The following is a 21,483-nucleotide window of genomic DNA, read 5'->3' as shown; positions in this document are numbered from 1 at the left end:
GGACATGGACTGGATCCTCCTCGGAGCCTTGGACATGGACTGGACCCTCCTCGGAGCCTTGGACATGGACTGGACCCTCCTCGGAGCCTTGGACTGGACCCTCCTCGGAGCCTTGGACACGGACTGGACCCCCCTTGGAGCCTTGGACACGGACTGGATCCTCCTCGGAGCCTTGGACATGGACTGGACCCTCCTCGGTGCCTTGGACATGGACTGGACCCTCCTCTGAGCCTTGGACATGGACCGGACCCTCCTCGGAGCCTTGGACACGGACTGGACCCTCCTCGGAGCCTTGGACATGGACTGGACCCCCCTTGGAGCCTTGGACATGGACTGGACCCTCCTCGGAGCCTTGGACACGGACTGGACCCTCCTTGGAGCCTTGGACACGGACTGGATCCTCCTCGGAGCCTTGGACACGGACTGGATCCTCCTCGGAGCCTTGGACACGGACTGGACCCTCCTCGGAGCCTTGGACATGGACTGGATCCCCCTTGGAGCCTTGGACATGGACTGGACCCTCCTTGGAGCCTTGGACATGGACTGGACCCTCCTCGGAGCCTTGGACACAGACTGGACCCTCCTCAGAGCCTTGGACGGACTGGACCCTCCTTGGAGCCTTGGACACGGACTGGACCCTCCTCGGAGCCTTGGACACGGAATGGACCCTCCTCTGAGCCTTGGACATGGACTGGACCCCCCTTGGAGCCTTGGACATGGACTGGACCCTCCTCGGAGCCTTGGACATGGACTGGACCCTCCTCGGAGCCTTGGACATGGACTGGAACCCCTCGGAGCCTTGGACATGGACTGGACCCCCCTTGGAGCCTTGGACACGGACTGGACCCTCCTCGGAGCCTTGGACACGGACTGGACCCTCCTCGGAGCCTTGGACACGGAATGGACCCTCCTCAGAGCCTTGGACTTGAGCAGAGGAACACAGAACACAGAGCTGGGACCCCACTTTGGGAACAGGATGTAGGGCCAGGACTCATTCAAGGATACTAAATACAGGGACACAAAGAGACAGTTCCAAGCTCAACAATAGATAGTTCCTTCTGTAGGCATGGCAAGGCTCCAGTCCTACTCTGGCAGCTGAACTTGATGGCGATACAGGTGAGGACACAGACGTGTGTAGTCGTCAGGGCTTCAGAGGGAAGGAAGGGAACAGTCCAGCCTCAGGGCAACAGCAAAGACAGCCTGACTTACCCAACAGAGGCAAGGACAGATCCCACCATAGGGTAATGGCAAGAATGGCCTGACTTACCCCACAGAGGCAAGGACAGGATACCAACAAGACAAACCAGCAACCACACTTGAACCCAGGGCCACTTAGATTCCAGCCCCAATATGAGAATCAGGTGCCTGTGATTATGCCCAACTGAAACAACAGACTGCCAGAAAACCCGGAGTACAGAGTCCACGGACCGGACCATGAATCGGAACGCGATCTACATGGACCGGACCGTGACACCGTGATGCTGAGTGAAAGCCTAAAAGTGACAAAAGCAGTGGTCCAACTACAACAGTGTTTGAAGGCAACATATCTGAGAGAGCTTCTGATAAGTTAATTGGGCAGTTACTTGCGAAATGTGTCTTAAGCTGGAAGGGAGTTCAAGGAGTTTCAGGGAAGTTGCAAGCATTCGACTTTTGTGAGTATAAAGTACCAGAATCTGCTCTGTGAGTATTAAGGTTATTACATGAACTTCAAGATGGAGACAAACGCTTCTTCTAAAAGTAGATGCAAATACCAAAGCCCAGCTGGAGAAATAGAAGGCCAAAAAAAAAGTCAATGGAGATATAAAAACAGAGGATTTGTCAGATGATGATATAGATATGGATGTGAATGATGTGGAAAAGAAGAGGTCAAATCGTAAAGGGAGCAATAGAAGGATATATAAGAGAATATTCCAGTGAACTAAATGCACCTTCCCAAGATCAAGATGCACAAACTAAAAGGAGAGAAAGGAAAGAGAAGAAGGGTGTCCAGAGCTGTCAGAACCACTTCCTGCAGTCTCAAGGTCAACTCCCAGAATGTGGGATTGTTTTCACAACCACAGGTCTCACCTGCCAAGTAGAGTGATTCCCCCTTGTCAGGAAAGACAGAAGTAAGAAATCCCCAACAATGGTTAAATCTTTATGTCTGAATGCAAGAATTTAGAATTTACAGTGCTGTGGATGTTCATATATAGCAGTTATATTATAGAATATACCATGTATATACAAACATTTGTAGTTGAGATGCATTCTGCATTGAGTTAGAGTTCACAGCTAACCAGGGAGGAGTGTTGTGTATTTAACGTTTCAGGAATAATTTAATAATCTTGTATATAATTTAATAATCTCGCGCCTTGCTTAAAGTAAACACAAAGTCATACTCCCATTTTCGTTCTCCTGTGTCTTCCTTTAAATACGCAGAGTATTCATAAGGGAAAGAGAGGGGTGGGAAATTAAGGTAAGATTAATTCACTTTTCAAGAGCAGTAAATGGTAATGTCAGGGGAGTAGTCTGAGAAGAACATTCCATGTGCCTGGAAGGAATGACTACAATTACCGGCCGCTGTAGCACTGTAAGAAATCATAAGCAATTCACTTCCCTATTTTAGACTTGTTCATCAGTAACAATAATAATAGCATTTTGGAAAACTTTATTTCCATATTTCTTAAGTTCTATTCATTGAAACAACACGGTGACGACTCCTGCTAAATTAAACAAAATTGTTCTTTAATTCTCAAAGCTGAAATTTCATTACTGAAATTATTTAAACAATTATTATCAAATATGTAAAGATTAATATAATTTGTTCAATCAAGTTATATGACATTGTATCAGCCTATACATTGTGAAATATTAATTCAAAAAGGAAGTTTGAGCAAATAACACAGATTTTAGACAGTTATTTTGTCTGTTAAATCGAACTCTTGTACTTGAAATATCTGATCTTTTGTCAGATATGATATAAAGTGGAACTTCATGTACATTGCCACCACCTGAAATAATGTCCCTTTTGAAGTAAAGCTCAGGTTTGACTGAATATTAGATGAATATCAGGACTAGTTTATTATGGTACCTGCTTAAAGTGTGTGAACTCTGCCATGGACAGTCCCAAGTCCAGCTGCAAAGTGAGGAGGATTGAGCAGGGGGCATGGGGCTAGCAACTCCATTTTGCTAGAAAAAAACAGAGCTACAGAGGCTCCAAGGCCTTCATCCCTCGAAGATGGGCTACACCTGGGGACAATTTGAAAGACTGGCTCTGGACAGTGGACTCTTTATGAGCTGTTGTGGGCAGCCTCTGCCCCAGCATGGGTGATGGGCTTAAGTAAGTTGAAGTGTGTGAGGAGAGGCCAGAATGAATTGTCGAGATGAAACATATCTGCATAATCCTAGTGATCTGTGGGAGCTCTTCATCTTCCTTTCACCAACTTTCAAGGCCTCCCAATATCTATTTCCCATCAGGTATATGTGCACTTAAAATCTTCAGAAACATACTGTTTCCTTAGGCTTCGAAACCCCTGTGTATCCAATTAAATGTTAGTTTTTTAACCATTTTTATTATTGTACAGTCTGAAAATCTAATTTATTACTTTTGTGTTGTTTTGTGATACTCAGTATTGGAAGATTACCTTCTGCAAAGCAACATAAACAAAAGTAACCTATTTACTGGGACTCGGTGCTGGGCTTAGATAGATTTTGCTGCAGTCAGATGGTTTTCAAGTTACTGGTTCTTAACTGCAACAAGGTTGTTAGTCTGACTGAGGAAGAGCATATTTTTATTGTGAATTTCACCCTATGTTACCTAAAAGTCAAGGAAAAGACACGGTTACTGTGAAAGTGTCATCATATGGCTACTTGTTAGAAAGGTAGTTCTTGTATTTAGTACAGGGTTGGTGATAAGCTTCTACATTATTCTTCAAACTGAAGTGGCGATGAGGGGAAGTGAATGAAAACAAACAGGTACTCAGAGGGGTGTGTGCAACACGGGATAATGACAGAAGTTTCCAAATGCCTGGCAACTAGGTTGTGTTATTTGAGGATGATTGATACTGTATTGGTAATGGGCTTGTTAAACATGATATGATGGATTTATTATTCTGCCCTTGTGATTGATCTGCCGCACAAAATGACAAGAAGAGTCAGAAACAAGCACCCAGGAGAACCAAGAACATGTGATTCCTGTCCAGGTTGAGTTGATCTAAATATCCACAAGCTTCTACAGACATGGAAAGCCTGAGTAAATATACAGCAAACCGACAAAAAGTAATCATGTTGAATTCGATTATCTCACACAATAATGCACAGGACTGTGAATCCAGCTTTATGACACAGACATGATTAGACAAGTATCCTAAATTGTGTCTTTTTTACACGTAGTTTACATCAATACAATGCTAATTCTGGAACAATGATGCCAAAACCTTTGGGACAGGATACAACCCAAGCATAAAACAAACAAAGGATTAGTTATGAGCTATTGTAAGAAACTAATAAAAAAAACTTGTCAATATACAGCAGATGTGTGATCTTCGTGTCTTGCTGTTTGGTGAGGTTCACTGCTAAAAGCTAAAACCTACTGTGGATTCAGAAGTTAAGTTTTGGTGCCAGAACTTAAAAATTTTCCTTGTTGAAGATAAAATGTACTCCTCTTGGATCACCTGATGAATGAGCACTGCTCATCTTATTTAGAGTTTTGGCCAGAGATGCTGGCCCACAGAGGAAGACTCCCACATTGGTGCTGTAAAATAAAGATAACATTTTACTGATTTCCTTTCTAAAAAATCCTTTCTTTTCTAATTAGATCATTACCTCTGCATTTCATTCAATTCTAACAGTTTTTCTGGGATATTTTCTCAACACAGTATCAAAGTATTCAAGTACTCCTGCTGTTTATAGCTTTATAGAGGGTGTTGAAATACATATGAAATGAAAATTTTGGAGATATTCAGTAGAGTAGATAGATTCTGTGAGAGAAGAAAAGTGCTAACATCTCAGGTTGATGACCTATCAGGAGAAAAGTATCCTCTCGAGATGTAACAGGTATAAAGCAAATATAGGGACGGGGGAAGGAGAGTAGAGGGAAGAACTGTAGGAAAGGTCTGTAATAAGGTGGAAGGCAGAAGAGGGTAAAGGACAAGGGAAATAGTGATATAAGGTGAACAATAAATAAAGAATGGAGAACATTGAACAGTACAACAAGGTACATGCCTTCAGCCCACGATCTATCCCAAGCTCCCTCCCACATACCACTCCATTTGCATTTCACCCATGTGCCTATCAAAGAGTTTCTTAAATGTCCCTAATGTATCTGCCTCTACCACCGTCCTTGGTGGCACGTTCCACACACCAGCCACTCTCTGTGTGAAAATCCTGCCTCTGGAATCACCCCTATACTTTCCTACAGACTCCTTAATGTTTTGCCCTCTTTTATTAACCAATTATGCCCAGGGAACATGACTCTGGCTGTCCACTCTATCTATGCCTCTTCTGAGGCGCCATTCAAGTGGATTGTGTTGTCCCTTCCTCAAGCTTCTTGAAGATTGTTGCCAAATTTCCTTGTTTATAGCCAGTAAGTATTCTTTAATATGAGTGTTTAATTGGCCTATCTGATAACATCACTGCTGCAAGACAGTGAAGAACAGGTTAGGCTGGCGCCTGATAACTGATCAACACACACAAAATGCTGGAGGAACTTAGCAGGCCAGGCAGCATCTCTGGAAAAGAATATGGTCATTGTTTTGAGCCAAAATCCTTTGGCAGGACTGGAGAAAAAGTTATAAGGTGGTGGGGGGTGGGGGGGGGGAAGAGAAACACTAAGTGATAGGTGAAACTTGAAGGGGGAAGATGAAGTAAGGAGCTGGGAAGTTGATTGGTGAAAGAGACAGAAAGCCATGGAAGAAAGAAAAAGGAGGCGGCAGGGGGAGCACCAGAGGGAAGCAAGGAGATAGGGAAAGGGGGACGGGAAATGGTGAACAAGCTGGGTGGGGTGGGGTTATTACTGGAAGTTCCAGAAATCGATGATCATGCCATCAGGTTGGAGGCTCCCCATACAGAATAGAAGGTGGTTTTCCTCCAGTCTAAGTGTGGCCTCATCATGACAGTGATGGAGGCCATGGCTAGACATACTGGAATGGGACTGGGAAGTGGAATTAAAATGGGTGGCCACTGGGAGATCCCGCTTTTTCAGGCGGACAGAGCCTAGGTGCTTGGTGAAGCGGTCTCCCAATCTACGTTGGGTCTCACCGATATACAGGAGGGCACACTGGGAGCACCAGACACAGTATACGACACCAAAAGCCTCACAGGTGAAGGGCCTTATCACCTTGTGTTTCTCTCTCCCCTTCCCCCACCTTTTAAATCTACTCCTCAGCTTTTTTTTTCTCCAGTCCTGCCAAAGGGTTTCGGGCTGAAACGTCAACTGTACTCTTTTCCATCGACGCTGCCTGGCCTACTGAGTTCCTGCAGCATTTTGCGAGTGTTGCTCAGATTTCTAGCATTTGCAGATTTTCTCCTGTTTGTGAACTGACTTCTGATACTGTGCAAGGGAAGGAAACCCATTGCCTTTGAGATCGCACAGATGCTGACTTTAAAATCCAGGCCAATAAATTCAGCATTTTCTATATTAGTGACATCCAAACATCCTCAACACTGCCTGGAATCCAAAATAGTATTAAATATATGACAATTATTATTATTCTTTTATCAGTTAGATATCACCATGTTGTTAATTATCAGCTTTTATTTTCCCTTACAAGCGAATAAAGACTGTACACACTTTAAAGGAATTTTAAAACATTGTGGTTTTATCTAATGCAGTTTGCCATTTTCTAACATAAGCTTTCCCCAAGGTTCAAATGGAAGTCATGTCCATGGCCTCTCAGCTGCCTTTCATGCAGCTATATCCCAGAGCAGTGAGATTTCACATCCAGCTAGCGAAAAGGAGATCCAACCTGGTTAGTTAGAAGGAGAATCAGCAAGTTCTCACATTAATCAGCGCAGCAGTAAAAAAGATATTGTGTCACCAACCCATTTCACAGAGGATCTCTAATTTTGCATTGTCTCAAAATTTAAAGATATGTTTAAAATTGTGTAACATACTCAGCAACTCTGCCCACCACTCCTACCTTGGATGTTTGGTTGCAATGTTTTTGAATTCGATCTCCCAGTTTGGCCTTCCGTACAATGTCTTTTGTTTGAGTCCTGTGATGACATCGGTTTGGGCTTCATGGTGCATGGCAAAGTGAGTTGCCTAAGAGTAGTAGATTTGTCATCTGGATTAGTGAGTGCCACTGAATCAAGCAGGAGCAGAGTTATCCAACAATACACACTTGCTTAACATTAGTGTCGTAATGCACACCAATCAGTAAATTAACAGAGATACGAGCATGGATCTTTTGATCAGTGCTACAATTCAATAAGGCATGAAAAATATAATATTCTACTTTATTTGGTTAAAATAGCAAGGAATAGATTCATTCATGTACTGACATTAACATTAATTGTCACTATTTGAATCTCTACTGGACTAAAACTTGGCAACTAATCTAAAATTAAAGCTGATGAGCATCATACCTGATGTTCCAATCTATTTTATTTTTCACTTCCAGATCTGGATTAACTCTAGTGCATTTTTAACACATTTACAATTGTAACATAGTACTTGTCAGCACTCAGATCTGCCTCTTGATGGTTATGAAGGTTTGTAAAGGCAGAAACACTGGACCAGCCTTTTCATTCTAGACCACTCTGAGAATAATCTGCGAGGTTCCTAAAAGGTAATACATTCTAAAAGATCCACAAAGACACATCATGAGATCAATGAAAGATTCAGCAATTGACAGAAAGGTAACTTGTTTTCTTGTAACGTGAATGGGTGCAGTCTTCCATGTTGCGAGGAAAGGAACAGCAGGCATAATAATGGAAGCCAATATTGCAGCCAATGTCATACGTACGGAAAAAAAAACAGAGGTGCAGCAAGCCTCCAAGTAAGAAGCTGGATAAAGTATGAAGTACAGGACCCCAAAGCTGCTGATCTCTGGATTACTCAAACAGGAAGTTAGTGCAAGTGATTACATCAAAGGAGGAGTGGCACAGGAGGGATTGCTTTATATTCCCCGGGCGTTGGGATCATTTCAAAACCGGGAAAGACCTTCCAACCAGGTGGGATGCAACTGATCAGTTCCAAATTCAATGTCACTCTTGGGTAAAGCTGTGCTTTGAAGGAAACTTTTAGTTTGTCGGGAGAACGGTAGTCATAAATGCAGAAAGAAAGCTTTGTAGATTGAAGAAGCAAAGTGTAGAAAGTAGAGGAATTGAAGGAAAATAAAGAAAAGCACAGGTCTGTGCATCAATGTTGGAATTTAGGCACAAATTATAATATTAATTGCATTACTGGGCTTAAACCTAGGAAGGGGTGTAAAACACATTGCTGGCGACAATGTTTTCAAGTTTTGTTACAGGAAAGGAGTAAAGGTAGGGAGCAATGGGATAGTTCAATAATAAAATATTTCAGAAAGACAACATACTAAAGGGTTTATGTGCTGAATCATTCTGTTTGATATAAGAAATTGAAAATGATCTGGTTTAGCTAGTTCTGTAAAATACAGTAGAAATCTGAGAAGCATACAAAATGTGCAAAAGAGCAGCTGAAGGAGGCTGTAATGTGGGCAAGTGGACCGTAAGAGAACAGCTATAGCCGGTAACATAAAAAGGAAGCTAAAGATCCCTTTTCAAGTTAAAAGAAAAGTTCCAAATCCTGCCAACAACTTACTAATAATTAAAAGCCAAAATTGTGAAGCTAAAAAGGTATTACTATGCTAGCTTTTCTCAGTGCGATATATAATAGAAAGAAAAACATTGTTAAAGTAACTTCAGGGAGAAGTTAAAGGTCTGATTAGGATTAAAAGAAAAACCCTTGTGAGAGCAGAGGTGACCAATGACAATGGCAATCAAATTAATTCTCACTTTGGGATGTGTAGATTAATGAGGCTTTCTTCTCAAATCTTTTAAAGTAACATAACTGTAACAAATGGTATCTGATTAATCCAATTCCATTCTTTGATGAAGTATAAGAGATACTGTGGTAGACGTTAACATGGAATTTTGAAAGGCACTTGATTGTTATAAATAACAGAATTATTGGGAAAACAATTACACATGGTATTAACAATAATTGTCTGAGGGAGAGCAAAGGTGTAACATTTGGATAATTTTCTGGCTTAACAGAAGTTTGAAGTTCTCCAGGCACCAGTATAAAAAGCTATGTTTCTTTTTTTTAAAATGAAATGGATATGTGTAGGGAATTTAATTTTGAAGTGAACAGATGGGGTGGCATGGTAGCATAGTGGTTAGCACAATGCTTTACAGCACCAGTGACCCGGGTTCAATTCCTGCCACTTTCTGTAAGGAGTTTATACATTCTCCCTGTGACCATGTGTGTTTCCTCCAGGTGTTCCGGTTTCCTCCAACAGTCCAAAGATGTACCAGTTGGTAGTTTAATTGGTCATTGTAAATTGTCCTGTGGTTAGGCTGGGGTTAAATCAAGGGTTGCTGGGTGGTGCCGCTTGATGGGTCCGGAAGGGCCTATTTCAATAACAAATTATATAAAAATAAAACTTAGCAAAATGACAACTGGTGAAGCAAATAGGAACATATTTCAGTAAGAAGAAAACACTCTGAGAAACTGTCAATATGTGGCAGATGCAATTTAATGCATGGAGATTGGAAGGGATGTACATTTGGAGGAACAACATGGAGGGGCAGTGTGACTTTGTTTTAAAAACATAGAAGGTTAACAGTACCTGGAGGTGGACATCCACAATCTTTCAAATGTGGTGAGGCAATCTGACAATATGCTTAAGTAGAAGAATGGGATACTGACCATGTTGGAGGGTGTGGTGAAAACACAGTTTTTTTGTTTCCTGCGGGACTTGGGATGAAATCTGTATTATATTCTAAACCACACAAAAGGAAGGTCCTTAAAAATTTATTGGGGAATTTACCAAGAAAGGTTGACTTTGTTTAAGATGAGGCATGAGATGTAGGATTATTCACAACAGAACAAAAATTAAATAATTAAAGGAGTCATTTTAACTGAGAGAGTGAAAAAAGTACTTCCAGGAAACGGTTTGCTAACCAGGGTTCACTGATTTAAAATGAGTGGTGAAAGAATTGGATTAGAAATTTGATTTTTCTTTCAACAACATTGTTGTTGTTAAGATCAAAACCCTGGCACTGAAATCCAATCAAATCTAGTTTAATTTTCATTCAAACCATACATGGATACAGCTAAAGGAAACAACATTCCTCATGGTGAAAAAAAAACATGCACATTCAAAATAATGAGAAGGGAAAAAAAGAACACAGTCATGTAAGAAAACACATTTTTAGCCCAAGAACCTGAGCAACAAGTCCCGCAAATTGATGGTTCCCAGCTGTCTAGCCTGTAATTCCACCGATCCAACATTAGAATGCAGTACTGATGGGAGAGGCCATCCCCAACTGAACCTGGACGTCAGGCTACAGTGCAAGTCTGAGGCTTGAGGCCTAGTCCTCGCTACAACTGAGGCAACACTGCTGCCTCACTGCTGGGCTCACCACCAAACAAGGGAAGCAGTCTTGCAGCAATCAATCTCCAACAGAGCCTTGTGATCGCAAAAGAAGCACAAGAAAGAATGCTGGAAGCAGAATTTTCAGATGGTAATTGGGCATACACTCAGAGAGGTCTGATTTTCTGACTTTGGGGAGAAAAGTGTAAGTCGAGGGACCAAACCTGGCACAGATGATGGACTTAATGATTTTTTTCTCCAGGGCCATTGTGGCATCCAAGGAGATCTTTTGGCCACTGAATGCACCCACTTTCCCGGAGACAAATCTAGTCAAATGTTTTTCTTGCTGAACTCATATGGGTCTGTGAGTTTATTTCTGTTGTGGATCTCTCCAATTTTGATCTGAAATAATTCTATGGTTGTTCATAATGTGTCCTGCATATGTGATGCAATCAAAGCATTTCTCATCTATAACCAAGTTTTCTCAAATCTACGTGTGTGTTTTTATATGTGGTTTAACACTTAACAGATTTTGACATCTGATTGAATGACCAGAAAGTTTCAATTCTGTAAAATTTGGGGGAAGTTTAATATTGCAGATGTCTGATGAAGATCAGAACAAAATTTATTCAAATCTACAGATCAGATCTGAGTCAATTTTGACATTGTTCATTCAACTTCTGGGTTTTTAAAAATATAAATCTATGTGATTCCTCGCATGGAAAGAACATTGCAGCACAAACTTCATCCAACAATAAAAATGCTAAACAATTAAAATTTAAAGTTTATTATGATGAATTATACATAGGCTTAATATCATATTGGAAGAAAAAAATTATAATTTAGGTATTTGCCAGGTTAGTACATAGATCACAGCAGGAGTGCTGATGAAAGGTCTCCATCCAAAATATCAACTTGTGGCGACCCACTTCCCAGCGCACTCGAACCGGCTTACAAATCGGCGCGTGCCAGCATTGAGGCCAGTCCCAAAAAGGGTGCCAAGTCTGCTTCACCAGCAAGGGGAAAAGCCCGCACACGCGGGATGGGACTGTGAATACACGTCCCCTACAGCATTCCCACCCGGGGAGGGCGGGATTAGGAAGACTTTAAAGCGAGGCCACGAAGTTCGAATAAATCTCTTTTGCAACTGCAGCTCATCGACTACGTGTCGTTATTTCAGCGCTGTGTGTAGCGCACTGCTACAATTGGTGACCCCGATGGCCCAAACGATATTTGAGCCAGAGATGAACGACGCCGCATCTGTTCATGCAGTTTCGTTAAAACTGCCAAGCTTCTGTACGCTGCGACCTCACCTATGGTTCCAGCAAGCAGAAGCCCAATTCCACATTCGGCAGATAACCTCGGAGGACACACGTTACTACTACGTGGTCAGCTCCCTCAACCAGGACACAGCGGCCCAGGTTGAGGAGTTCATACAGTCTCCCCCAGTGGACGGCAAATACACAGAATTCAAAGCCTTGCTCATAAGGACTTTCGGAATCTCATGGCGCGAGCGAGCTGTCCGCTTACTGCACCTGGATGGTTTGGGAGAAAGACCGCCATCGACTTTGATGAACGAGATGCTGTCCCTGGCCGGAGGGCACAAGCCCTGCCTCATGTTTGAGCAGGCTGCCCAAGGACATACGCCTGCTGCTGTCCGACGCAGATTTCAGCAACCCCGGAAAGTGGTGGCCTGGGCGGACTTGCTGTGGAATGCCAAGAAGGAGAGTGGGGCGTCCGTCGCACAGATCACCACGCTACCAGCAGCAGACCAGACCAGGCCTGGGAGCAGAGCCCACTAACCCCAGAGGGAGGGGCGAGGAGACCAACGAACAATGGTGCTTCTACCACCAGTGGTGGGGCGCAGAAGCCCGCCGCTGTAGCCCGCCCTGCAAGTTCCCGGGAAACGCCAAGGCCAGCCGCCGTAGATGGCTATGGTGGCTGGCCATCGGGATAGCCTCCTCTATTTGTGGGACAAGTGGTCGGGACGCCGTTTTTTGGTCGACACCGGAGCTGAGATCAGCGTCTTACCTCCGACGAGTTACGAGCAACAAGGCACCGGGTCCCACCCTGAGGGCTGATAACGGCTGCACAGTAAGGACTTATGGCACCCATATGGTGCGGCTACAGTTCAGCTCCAGCCAGTTCACGTGGGACTTCACACTGGCCGCCGTATCCCAACCGCTCCTGGGCGCGGATTTTTTGCGGGCTCACAGCCTACTGGTCGACCTGCCAAGGAAGAGACTGGTCCACGCCGAGACCTTTCAAACGTTCTCCCTGGGTGAAGCCCAGTTGTCAACCCCATACCTGGACTCCATCACCTTGTCCGACAATGACTACACCAGAGTCCTGGCGGATTTCCCATCGGTTCTGGCACCGCTACAGCGGCCCTAGAGGGGCCATTTACGGTGATCAGAAACAACGGGTCCACATTCGTGCTGGACATTGGGGGGAGAGAGGAGGTTTTCACGGTGGACCGAGATTCACGGTCGAGATTCCGGCACCGCGGCGCAGAGGCAGACCTCCCAAACAGAGTCCGACCCAGACTGTGGGCATTGGGGGGTGTATCGCCAGTTCTGGGGGGGGGGGGTTATGTGGCAACCCACTTCCCAGCGCACTCGAATCGGCTCACAAATCGGCGCGTGCCAGCATTGAGGCCAGTCCCAAAAAGGGCGCCAAGTCTGCTTCACCAGCAAGGGGAAAAGCCCGCGCGCGGGATGGGACTGTGAATACACGCCCCCTACAGCATTCCCGCCCGGGGAGGGCGGGATCAGGAAGGCTTTAAAGCAAGGCCGCAAAGTTCGAATAAATCTCTTTTGCAAGTGCAGCTCATCGACTATGTGTCGTTATTTCAGCGCTGCGTGTAGCACACTGCTACAAACTGTTTATTTCCCTCCATAGATGTTGTGTGATCTGTGGAGTTCCTGCATCATTGTGTGTTGCTCAGGATTTCCAGTGTCTGCAAGCTCTCCTGTGCCTTAGCTGTTCTTTACTTAGGTCTGAAGTGTTCAGGGTGTGGAAGTGTTTCTAATGCTGTTCAGAATGATAAGGGTCTGTTCCTGTTACTTGGCCTTCGCCATGCAGTAAAGTAAATCTTTTAAGGCCACTCCAGGCCCGATTCATTAGAACATAGAACATAGTGAAATGGAGTATTGCACAGGCCATTTAACCCATGATGTACCAATCTTAATACCAGCTTATACTAAATATCTTCTTCCTGCATACCATCCATATCCTCCATTCCATTCATAAAAGCCTCTTAAGTACCACCAAGCTGCCTGCTTCTAATACTACCCCTGATAATTCATTCCAGGCACCCACGACTCTGTGTGTGAATATCTTGCCCCTCATTATCACCACATCCCCTCATGTTCTCTCCAGATTGATTGTTGCATTACCATAGGAAGAGATAAACTAGATACCAGATTTGAGTTTATTTTTATCTAGATTTCTAGGATAATGTCTGCTGAATGAACGTGGTAAAATTAATAAATGGTTACCTGGTTTTCATCCCATCCTGTGAGGTAAATGTTATAGCTCAAGAAATTGGAATTGCCTCTTTCAAGCATTTGAGACTCAAGGGATTGAAGGAGGTCAGCAAACCATTCGAAAGCACTGGTTTCTCGGCAGAGCCAGTAGAAATAGATCTAAAAAAATAACACTAAAATTACTTTGTGTCTGTGATGCAATTTGTCATCTGCTGCATTGCAATAATATTTATATTATAATTCAATAAATAGAATAAATTATTTGTATTTACTGCACACCTTTATATTTATTCCTACAGCATTAGCTATCAATTATTGGAGATGAAAGTGCAGATGGATACACCACAGAAACTTCCAATGAATCTGCTGTGCTCTACCAGCTTCAATTCTACTTCCACCAAAATACAATTGCTTTCTTCATCAGCGTTGCTTCCCCCCTCCTGTTTCCTGTTACTTGGCTGAGTTTAAGTGAACTAAAAACATCTTCTTATTACTTTGCACTTATTTTAATGGTGCTTTCATTTACTGTTGACTAAATAAATGTTATTAGTTAAAAAGGTAACGATATTTCTGGCAGGACCTCATTTCATCATTAACAAGAACAGTAATAATCCATTTGTGTGAAGTGTATTGCCCCAGGCATTGAGAAAGTAAACAAGGGTTTTCAGCACACTTGGAAGATAAATTGATTTAATTTCAGTTACGTGTTTATAGTTGGAAGGAAATATAATCAATATTTTTTTCTGAATCTGGTTCTAAAAGCTTTGAGAGGAACTGCAGAAAAAGCAGAATGTGACAGTACATTGATTTTACATTTTGTACTTCCAAATCTAGCTAGGAATATGGCTTATGAGATATTGTATCAGAACCTAATTAAAATTTGAATTGATGAGCTGGTAGAGGTATAGTAAAAAGGCAGCATGGGTAAAATGCTAAAATGACTGGAGACCCAGGGATTTGAGGCAGAAATATAAATTTAATAAGCTTCAAAATCCAAGAGATGAACATCTCCTTGGAGAGGCTTGGAGAAAGTCTGCCCATTTTGTAAATATCTTAAATGTTTTCCACCTATTTCCATTCACGGACTTCCCTGGTATAAAACAAAGCACACACCAGCATAATATTTAAGCATTGTACATTACCAAGGAGAAGAAAGCTATTTCTTTCCATTACTGGCTCGTCTGGATGGTAATATTATATTTCCCATTGAAAATAAAGCTGTTTGCTGTATGCTAATCAAATATTCCATTGTAATTAGTAAAGTTCCATTTTACCGCTTTTGCTTATCAAGTTATTGGCTATTTTAGTCTTTTAGTCAAGCAGTGGTTAACAGAAATTTTCCTTAAACTGAAAACCTTTTTTATCACGTTAATATAGGATATCAGTTGAACTTAATCAGAAATAAAATAGATGGTCAAATTTGTGCCCCCTCACGTGTTCAATTTGGGGTTGTGGTGTCAATGAGCCCCGAATGCCAGTGCTGCGACTGACTTGGTTAAAAAAATTCTGCAATTCAGCATCTAATATGTGACCACTTCAAGTAATGAAGTTCCTTTAGTGTGAAACTTAAGCAAGAAACAGGTCATCACTTCTCATTTAATGTGGGAACTAGTATGAATAGCTGGGCTTTTGGGCAGGGGAGTGGTGGAAGGGAGAATTCTTGAAGTAAATCATACTTGGGTCTGTAAAAGGCGATTGAGCAAGGCTGAGAAAGTGAAATCAGCCTGGACAGGCAAACTTTAGCTGATGTGAAAGTGATGAGCTGATTGCTTTCTTCTTGGCTATACACCCTTACGAGATTAAAATTCCAGGTCCCAGAGAATAGAATTTCTGATCATTTCAAGTTCACTGTGTTATTTTTTGTAACTCCAAAACATAAAACTAATTGAAAGAAAGAACACAGAGCTGGGAATTAACTCGTATATGTTCGCTTTTACATTTAGCGAGACATGCACATATGACATGGTGGCATAATGACGTAAGCCATTCACATACTTTTACATATAACCTGTAATGAATCATTTAAACAAGCAAAGAATGCTTAATGAAACAATAGGTGTACAATGTTACTTAAATATTAAATACATAGCACTCCTCCTTGCTTAGCTGTAAACTCCAACTTGATATAGAATGCATCTCAACTTATATACCTATATACAGTATATTACTGTATATAATAAAACTACTAAATAAACATCTACAGCATAGTACATTTTAAATTGCCCCATTCAGGCCTAAAGATTTAATCGCTGTGGAAGATTTCTTACTCTTGTTGGATAATGTTTTTCCTGACAAGGGGGATCACTCTGCTTGGCAGGTGTGACTTTTGAATATGAAATGATCACAGGTTTTGGGGCCTGTGAAACAATCTGTGGTGGTTGTAGAAGATGACTTTGGGACTGCAGGAAGTGGTTCTGTCAGCTCTGGACACATTTCTTCTCTAACAATTGACTCTGCTCTCCTCAACTGATTGATGTGTTGTCTCCAGATGACATCAGGTGCAATCTCCACTGTGCACAAGCGTGGTCCATTTCTTTCCTTAATCTTGCCAAGTATCCACTTTTGAGCACATCTGTAGTCGCTCACCAGGAGTGAAACATCGCACTTACTTCATTAAGAATTCTTCAGTTTGTCTCAGCTGTTTGTCCTGCATCCTCCTTCTGAGATTGGGATTGAGGGGATCCAAACATGAGCACAAGGGAAGACCCAGGAACAGCACGGCTGGTGAGTTATTGATTATGGAGTGTGCTGCATTGCGATACGCAAGGCGTTTCTGGTTCACTGTCAGTGTAGTGTGATTTACTGACATTGCTTGCAGTGTGTTCTTTAGACTCTGGACAAACCTTTACACCACATCATTTGCACCTGGGTAGTATGGTGCATTTCCAGGAATGACTGAAATTGATCACAACAAGCTGTCGTCCATGTCACTGCTGAAGTGTTCTGGAGCACCAGACCTTGTGAAGAGGCTTCTCAAATCAGCAGTGTGCAAGGCTGTAGTGGGGGCTACTGAGAACACATCTAGCCACTTGGTAGCTGCATCCAAGAAATTTGTGCCCATGAATGGTCCAACAAAATTAACATGACAGGGCAATGCAAACCATTCCTAGGGACGGAGAGGTGCTGCTCTTGGCATCTTCTGAACGTGTAGGCATCCCAAACAGTGCATAGAAAGCTGCTTGATCTGCCCAGGCCACCAAACAAATCTGCGAGCCAAACATTTCATTTTGACCACGCCTAAATGACCAGCATGTATGTCCTCCAACACTTCAACTCTCAGCTTTAATGACACAATAACTCACAATACTCACATAATGCAATCCCCCCACCCCCCCCGCCCCCGTCATGGGGGAATTCATCCCGGTGCTTCTATACGTGGGGGGACTGGAATTCCTGCTGCACATTCCAACTATTTTGGGTGGCCAGTTTGACCTGAGACAGTGTGGGGTCTTTTCTGGTTTCTCTTTGGGTCATCTCTGCCATAATAGGGAGACTTCTGATTTGCATTAGGGAAAATACATCAAGAGGAGTGTCCTCTTTTGTACATTTTTTAGGTATTTCTTATTCCAAGGGCAAACAGGACATGATTAGTCATCCTCTTGAATTTGATTTAGTAATTGTGTCCTCCAAGAAACAGAGCCCATCTCTGCATTTGTGCCGGGCTGTTAGTGGAACACCCGTCTGTGGATTGAAAATGGACACCAGCAGCTGATGATCAGTAATGAGGGTAAACTCTCTCCTATACATACTGGTCGAATCATTTTACACCCAAACCAGACTCAAGGCCTCTCTGTCAATCTGTCCATTTTTTTTCTCTGCAGCAGTAAGAGAATATGATGCAAAGGCTATTTTCATCACTCCCATCTCTCATAACCTGTGACATGACTACATCTATACAGTACCATAATGCAAGGCATCACAAACACGTTTCACTGGATGATCTGGATCACGATGTGTGAGTACAGTGCCTGACGTCACTAGTTCCTGCACCTTTTGGAAAGCCACCTCACACTGCTTTGTCCATTACCATTTCATTCCGATCTATAGTAATGAATGCAAGGGATGGATCACAGTAGCCAGATTTGGCAGATACCTGTTATAGTAATTGATAAATCTTGTAAAGGACCACAACTGTGCAACATTCTCGAATTTTCACCACTGCTTGAATTTTCTCAGCACACTTGTGTTATCTTGTGTGTCAATGGTGTGACTACAGTAAGTGATAGTTGATTTAAAGAATTCACACTTGTTGCACTGTGCTCAGAGCCCATAATCTTCCAATCTTTTTAACACTTTTTTGAGATTTTGGAGATGTTCCTTGCTCCTCCCCGCTTTTCTTTCTTCCATGGCATTCTGTCGTCTGCTGTCAGACTCCCCCTTCTCCAGCCCTGTATCCCTTTCATCAATCAACTTCCCAGCTCTTTACTTCATCTCTCCCACTTCTGTTTCACCTATCACCTTGTGTTTCTCTCTCCCCTCCCCCACCTTTTAAACCTACTCCTCATCTTTTCTTTCTCCAGTCCTGCTGAAGGGTTTTGGCCTGACTTAACCATCAACTGTACTTTTTTCCATAGATGCTGCCTGGCCTGCTGAGTTCCTCCAGCAGTTATGTGTTTACTTGGATTTCCAGCAACTGCAGATTTTCTTTTTTATATAACTTGTGTAAGTTCATTTTTACTTTTAGCAAGACATGCACACATGACATGCTGGCGTAATGATGTAAGCCATTCACATACTTTTACATACAACCTGTAATGAATTATTTAAACAACAAAGAAAGTTTAATCAAACAATAAATTTAGTGTTACTCAAATATACTGAAATATTAGAAACACAACACACAGTGGATAGAACAAGAACAGTTGGCCAGAATAACACTTTATTGCATTTTTTTACACCAGCCGTGCATCAAACTGTCAAATACTTGTTTTTTATTAATTTATAAATCACTGGATCAAATAAGCATTAGATAAATTCTGATAACCAGCTCTTGCAAACAAAGGAAATTTTCCCAAAGCAATGTGTGTAATGTGCATTACCTTTTTCAGTTTCAGATTTGGATCAGAGTGAGTGTACTTGTACCAGACAGATTTGAGAACAGATGCAAAGGGGGTTACTCCAATCCCTGCTCCAACTAGAACAGCAGTTTCATACAGAAAGACGTCTTCACTGGCAGTGCCAAAAGGGCCATCAACCGCAATACTGAAGCAAAAAAAAAAGGTAGATTATTGAACAGCTATAGGAGAAGGACCTAAGTCTCCCTATTAGCAACACCTACATGGTACAGCATGTGACTTTTAAAGACGAGACTAAAGTATCTGCAGAGTGAATGATCGACATCAGATTCTTGTTACAGATCCAACTCAGCATAATAAGAAACTGTAATGGATCTAACTAAGGCTCTAAAACCTGAAAAGATCTCTACTCCTAAAATTGATGTGCCTTTTCACAACCTCTTCCAGTAAATTATACTAATAAGGAATTATTTCACAATATCCATCAATAAAAAGCGAGACAAATTCAGTCCCATTAGTCTGCTATCAATCATCACCACAGTGATGGAATGTGGAACTTTAACACCAGTAACTTGCTTAGTCATGCTTTACTTTTAGATAGGACTACTCATCTGCTGACCTCATCACAGTCTTGATTCAAACATACTTAGAATTCTAGACGGATGTCCTACCCTCCAGAGCCCATGCACCGTATGCCTTCTTAACCACAAAGTCAACCTGCACAGCAGCTTTATGTGTCCTATTGACTCAAACCACAAGATCCCTCTGATCCTCCACACTGTCAAGAGTTTTACCATGAATACTATATTCTGCCATCATATTTGACCTACCAAAATTAACCACCTCACACTTATCTGGGTTGAATCCATGTTAACATTCATTTCAAGAGGTCTAGAATACAAGAGCAAGGATGTGATGCTGAGGCTTTATAAGGCACTGGTGAGGCCTCACCTTGATTATTGTGAACAGTTTTGGGCCCTTCATCTGAGAAAAGATGTTCTGACATTGGAGAGGGTCCAGAGGATGTTCACAAGGATGATTCCAGGAATGAAAGGGTTATCATAAGAGGAACGTTTGATGGCTCTGGGTCTGTACTTGCTGGAATTCAGAAGGATGAGGGGTGATCTCATCGAAACCTTTCGAATGTCGAAAGGCCTAGACAGAGTACATGTGGAAAGGATGTTTTCCATGGTGGGAGAGTCTAGGACAAGAGGGCATAGCCTCAGATTAGAGGGGTGCCCTTCCAAAGCTGAGATACGAAGAAATTTCTTTAGCCAAAGGGTAGTGAATTTGTGGACTTTATTACCACATGCAGCTGTGGAGGTCAGGTCGTTGGGTATATTTAAGGCAGAGATTGATAGGTTCTTGATTGGACATGGCATCAAAGGTTATGGGGAGAAGGCTGGGAACTGGGGTTGAGGAGAGAGAAAAAAAGGATCAGCCGTGATTAAATGCCAGAGCAGACTCAAAGGGCCGGATGGCCTAATTCTGCTCCTATGTCTTATGGTTTTATTGTCTTATAAGGCTACACAGATTGGGGGGCCAACTCATCATATTTCATCTGGGTAGCCTTGAACCTGACGGCAAGATCATCAATTTCTCTAAATTCTGGTAATTTCTCCCCCATTCCTTTCTTTCTTTTTCCAGTCGCCATTCTGGCTCCCCTCTTAACCTTTCTTTTCTCCTCATCTGCTTGTCACTTCCGTCTGGTGCCCCTCTTCCTTCACTCTCTCCCTCTCTTATCAGCTTCGTTCTTCTTCTTCTGCCCTTTACCTTTCCACCTATCGTCCTCCAACTTCTCACTTCATTCCTCCTCCCCCAGCCACCCACCTTCTCCTACACCTGGTTTCACCTATTTCCTGCCAGCTTGTACTTCTTCCCCTCCCGCCACCTTCTAATTCTGGCCTCTTCCCTCTTCTATTCCAATCCTGATGGACTTTGGCCCACAACATTGACAGTTTATCCACTCCTTAGACACTGTCTGACCTGCTGAGTTGTTCCAGCATTCTGCATGTGTTGGTCTGGATTTCCTGTAATTGCAGAATCTCTTGTGTTTATAACTCCACTTATACCATTTCATGACATAGGCTGTGTGATTTAAAATCACATTTGACTGTTAATTGGAGTTAAAGTTAATCTACACTAATTGCATTGGACCTCAAAGGACTGATTCTGTTAATCAAGTGGCTTAAGTAGTATATTTTTTGGAAAAGTCTGAATTTTAACAGTGATGTGTTTCCTGTTAGTATGTATGAGGGGTGATTGATAAGGTTTTGGCCTTGGGTAGAAGGAGTCAATTTTAGAAAATCTAGCACATTTATTTTTCAACATAGCCCCTCCTACATTTACACATTTAGTCCAGCGGTCGTGGAGCATATGGATCTTGGACCTCCAGAAAGTGTCCACAGCATGGGTGATTGATAAGTTTGTGGCCTAAGG

The 21,483-nt window shown here is 42.5% G+C and overlaps 1 protein-coding gene across 1 annotated transcript in view; it reads right to left on the bottom strand.

The window, feature by feature from the left end:
- Positions 1 to 2,702: 2,702 nt before the first annotated feature.
- LOC132393234 (cytochrome b-245 heavy chain) overlaps positions 2,703 to 21,483 on the bottom strand; it is a 35,583-nt gene continuing 16,802 nt past the window's right edge. The window contains exons 10-13 of the mRNA XM_059968232.1: positions 19,069 to 19,231; positions 14,042 to 14,188; positions 7,119 to 7,243; positions 2,703 to 4,732 (exon numbers count right to left, since the gene is read on the bottom strand). Of these exons, the coding sequence (XP_059824215.1) occupies positions 4,606 to 4,732; positions 7,119 to 7,243; positions 14,042 to 14,188; positions 19,069 to 19,231 (562 nt within the window). The 3' untranslated portion in view covers positions 2,703 to 4,605. The remainder of the gene's footprint in view (positions 4,733 to 7,118; positions 7,244 to 14,041; positions 14,189 to 19,068; positions 19,232 to 21,483) is intronic.

This window comes from Hypanus sabinus, chromosome 4 (assembly GCF_030144855.1).
Source record: "Hypanus sabinus isolate sHypSab1 chromosome 4, sHypSab1.hap1, whole genome shotgun sequence".
NCBI lineage: Eukaryota > Metazoa > Chordata > Chondrichthyes > Myliobatiformes > Dasyatidae > Hypanus > Hypanus sabinus.
Note: the sequence above shows the minus strand (reverse complement) of the source record. Positions and strands in the feature narration are given on the sequence as shown.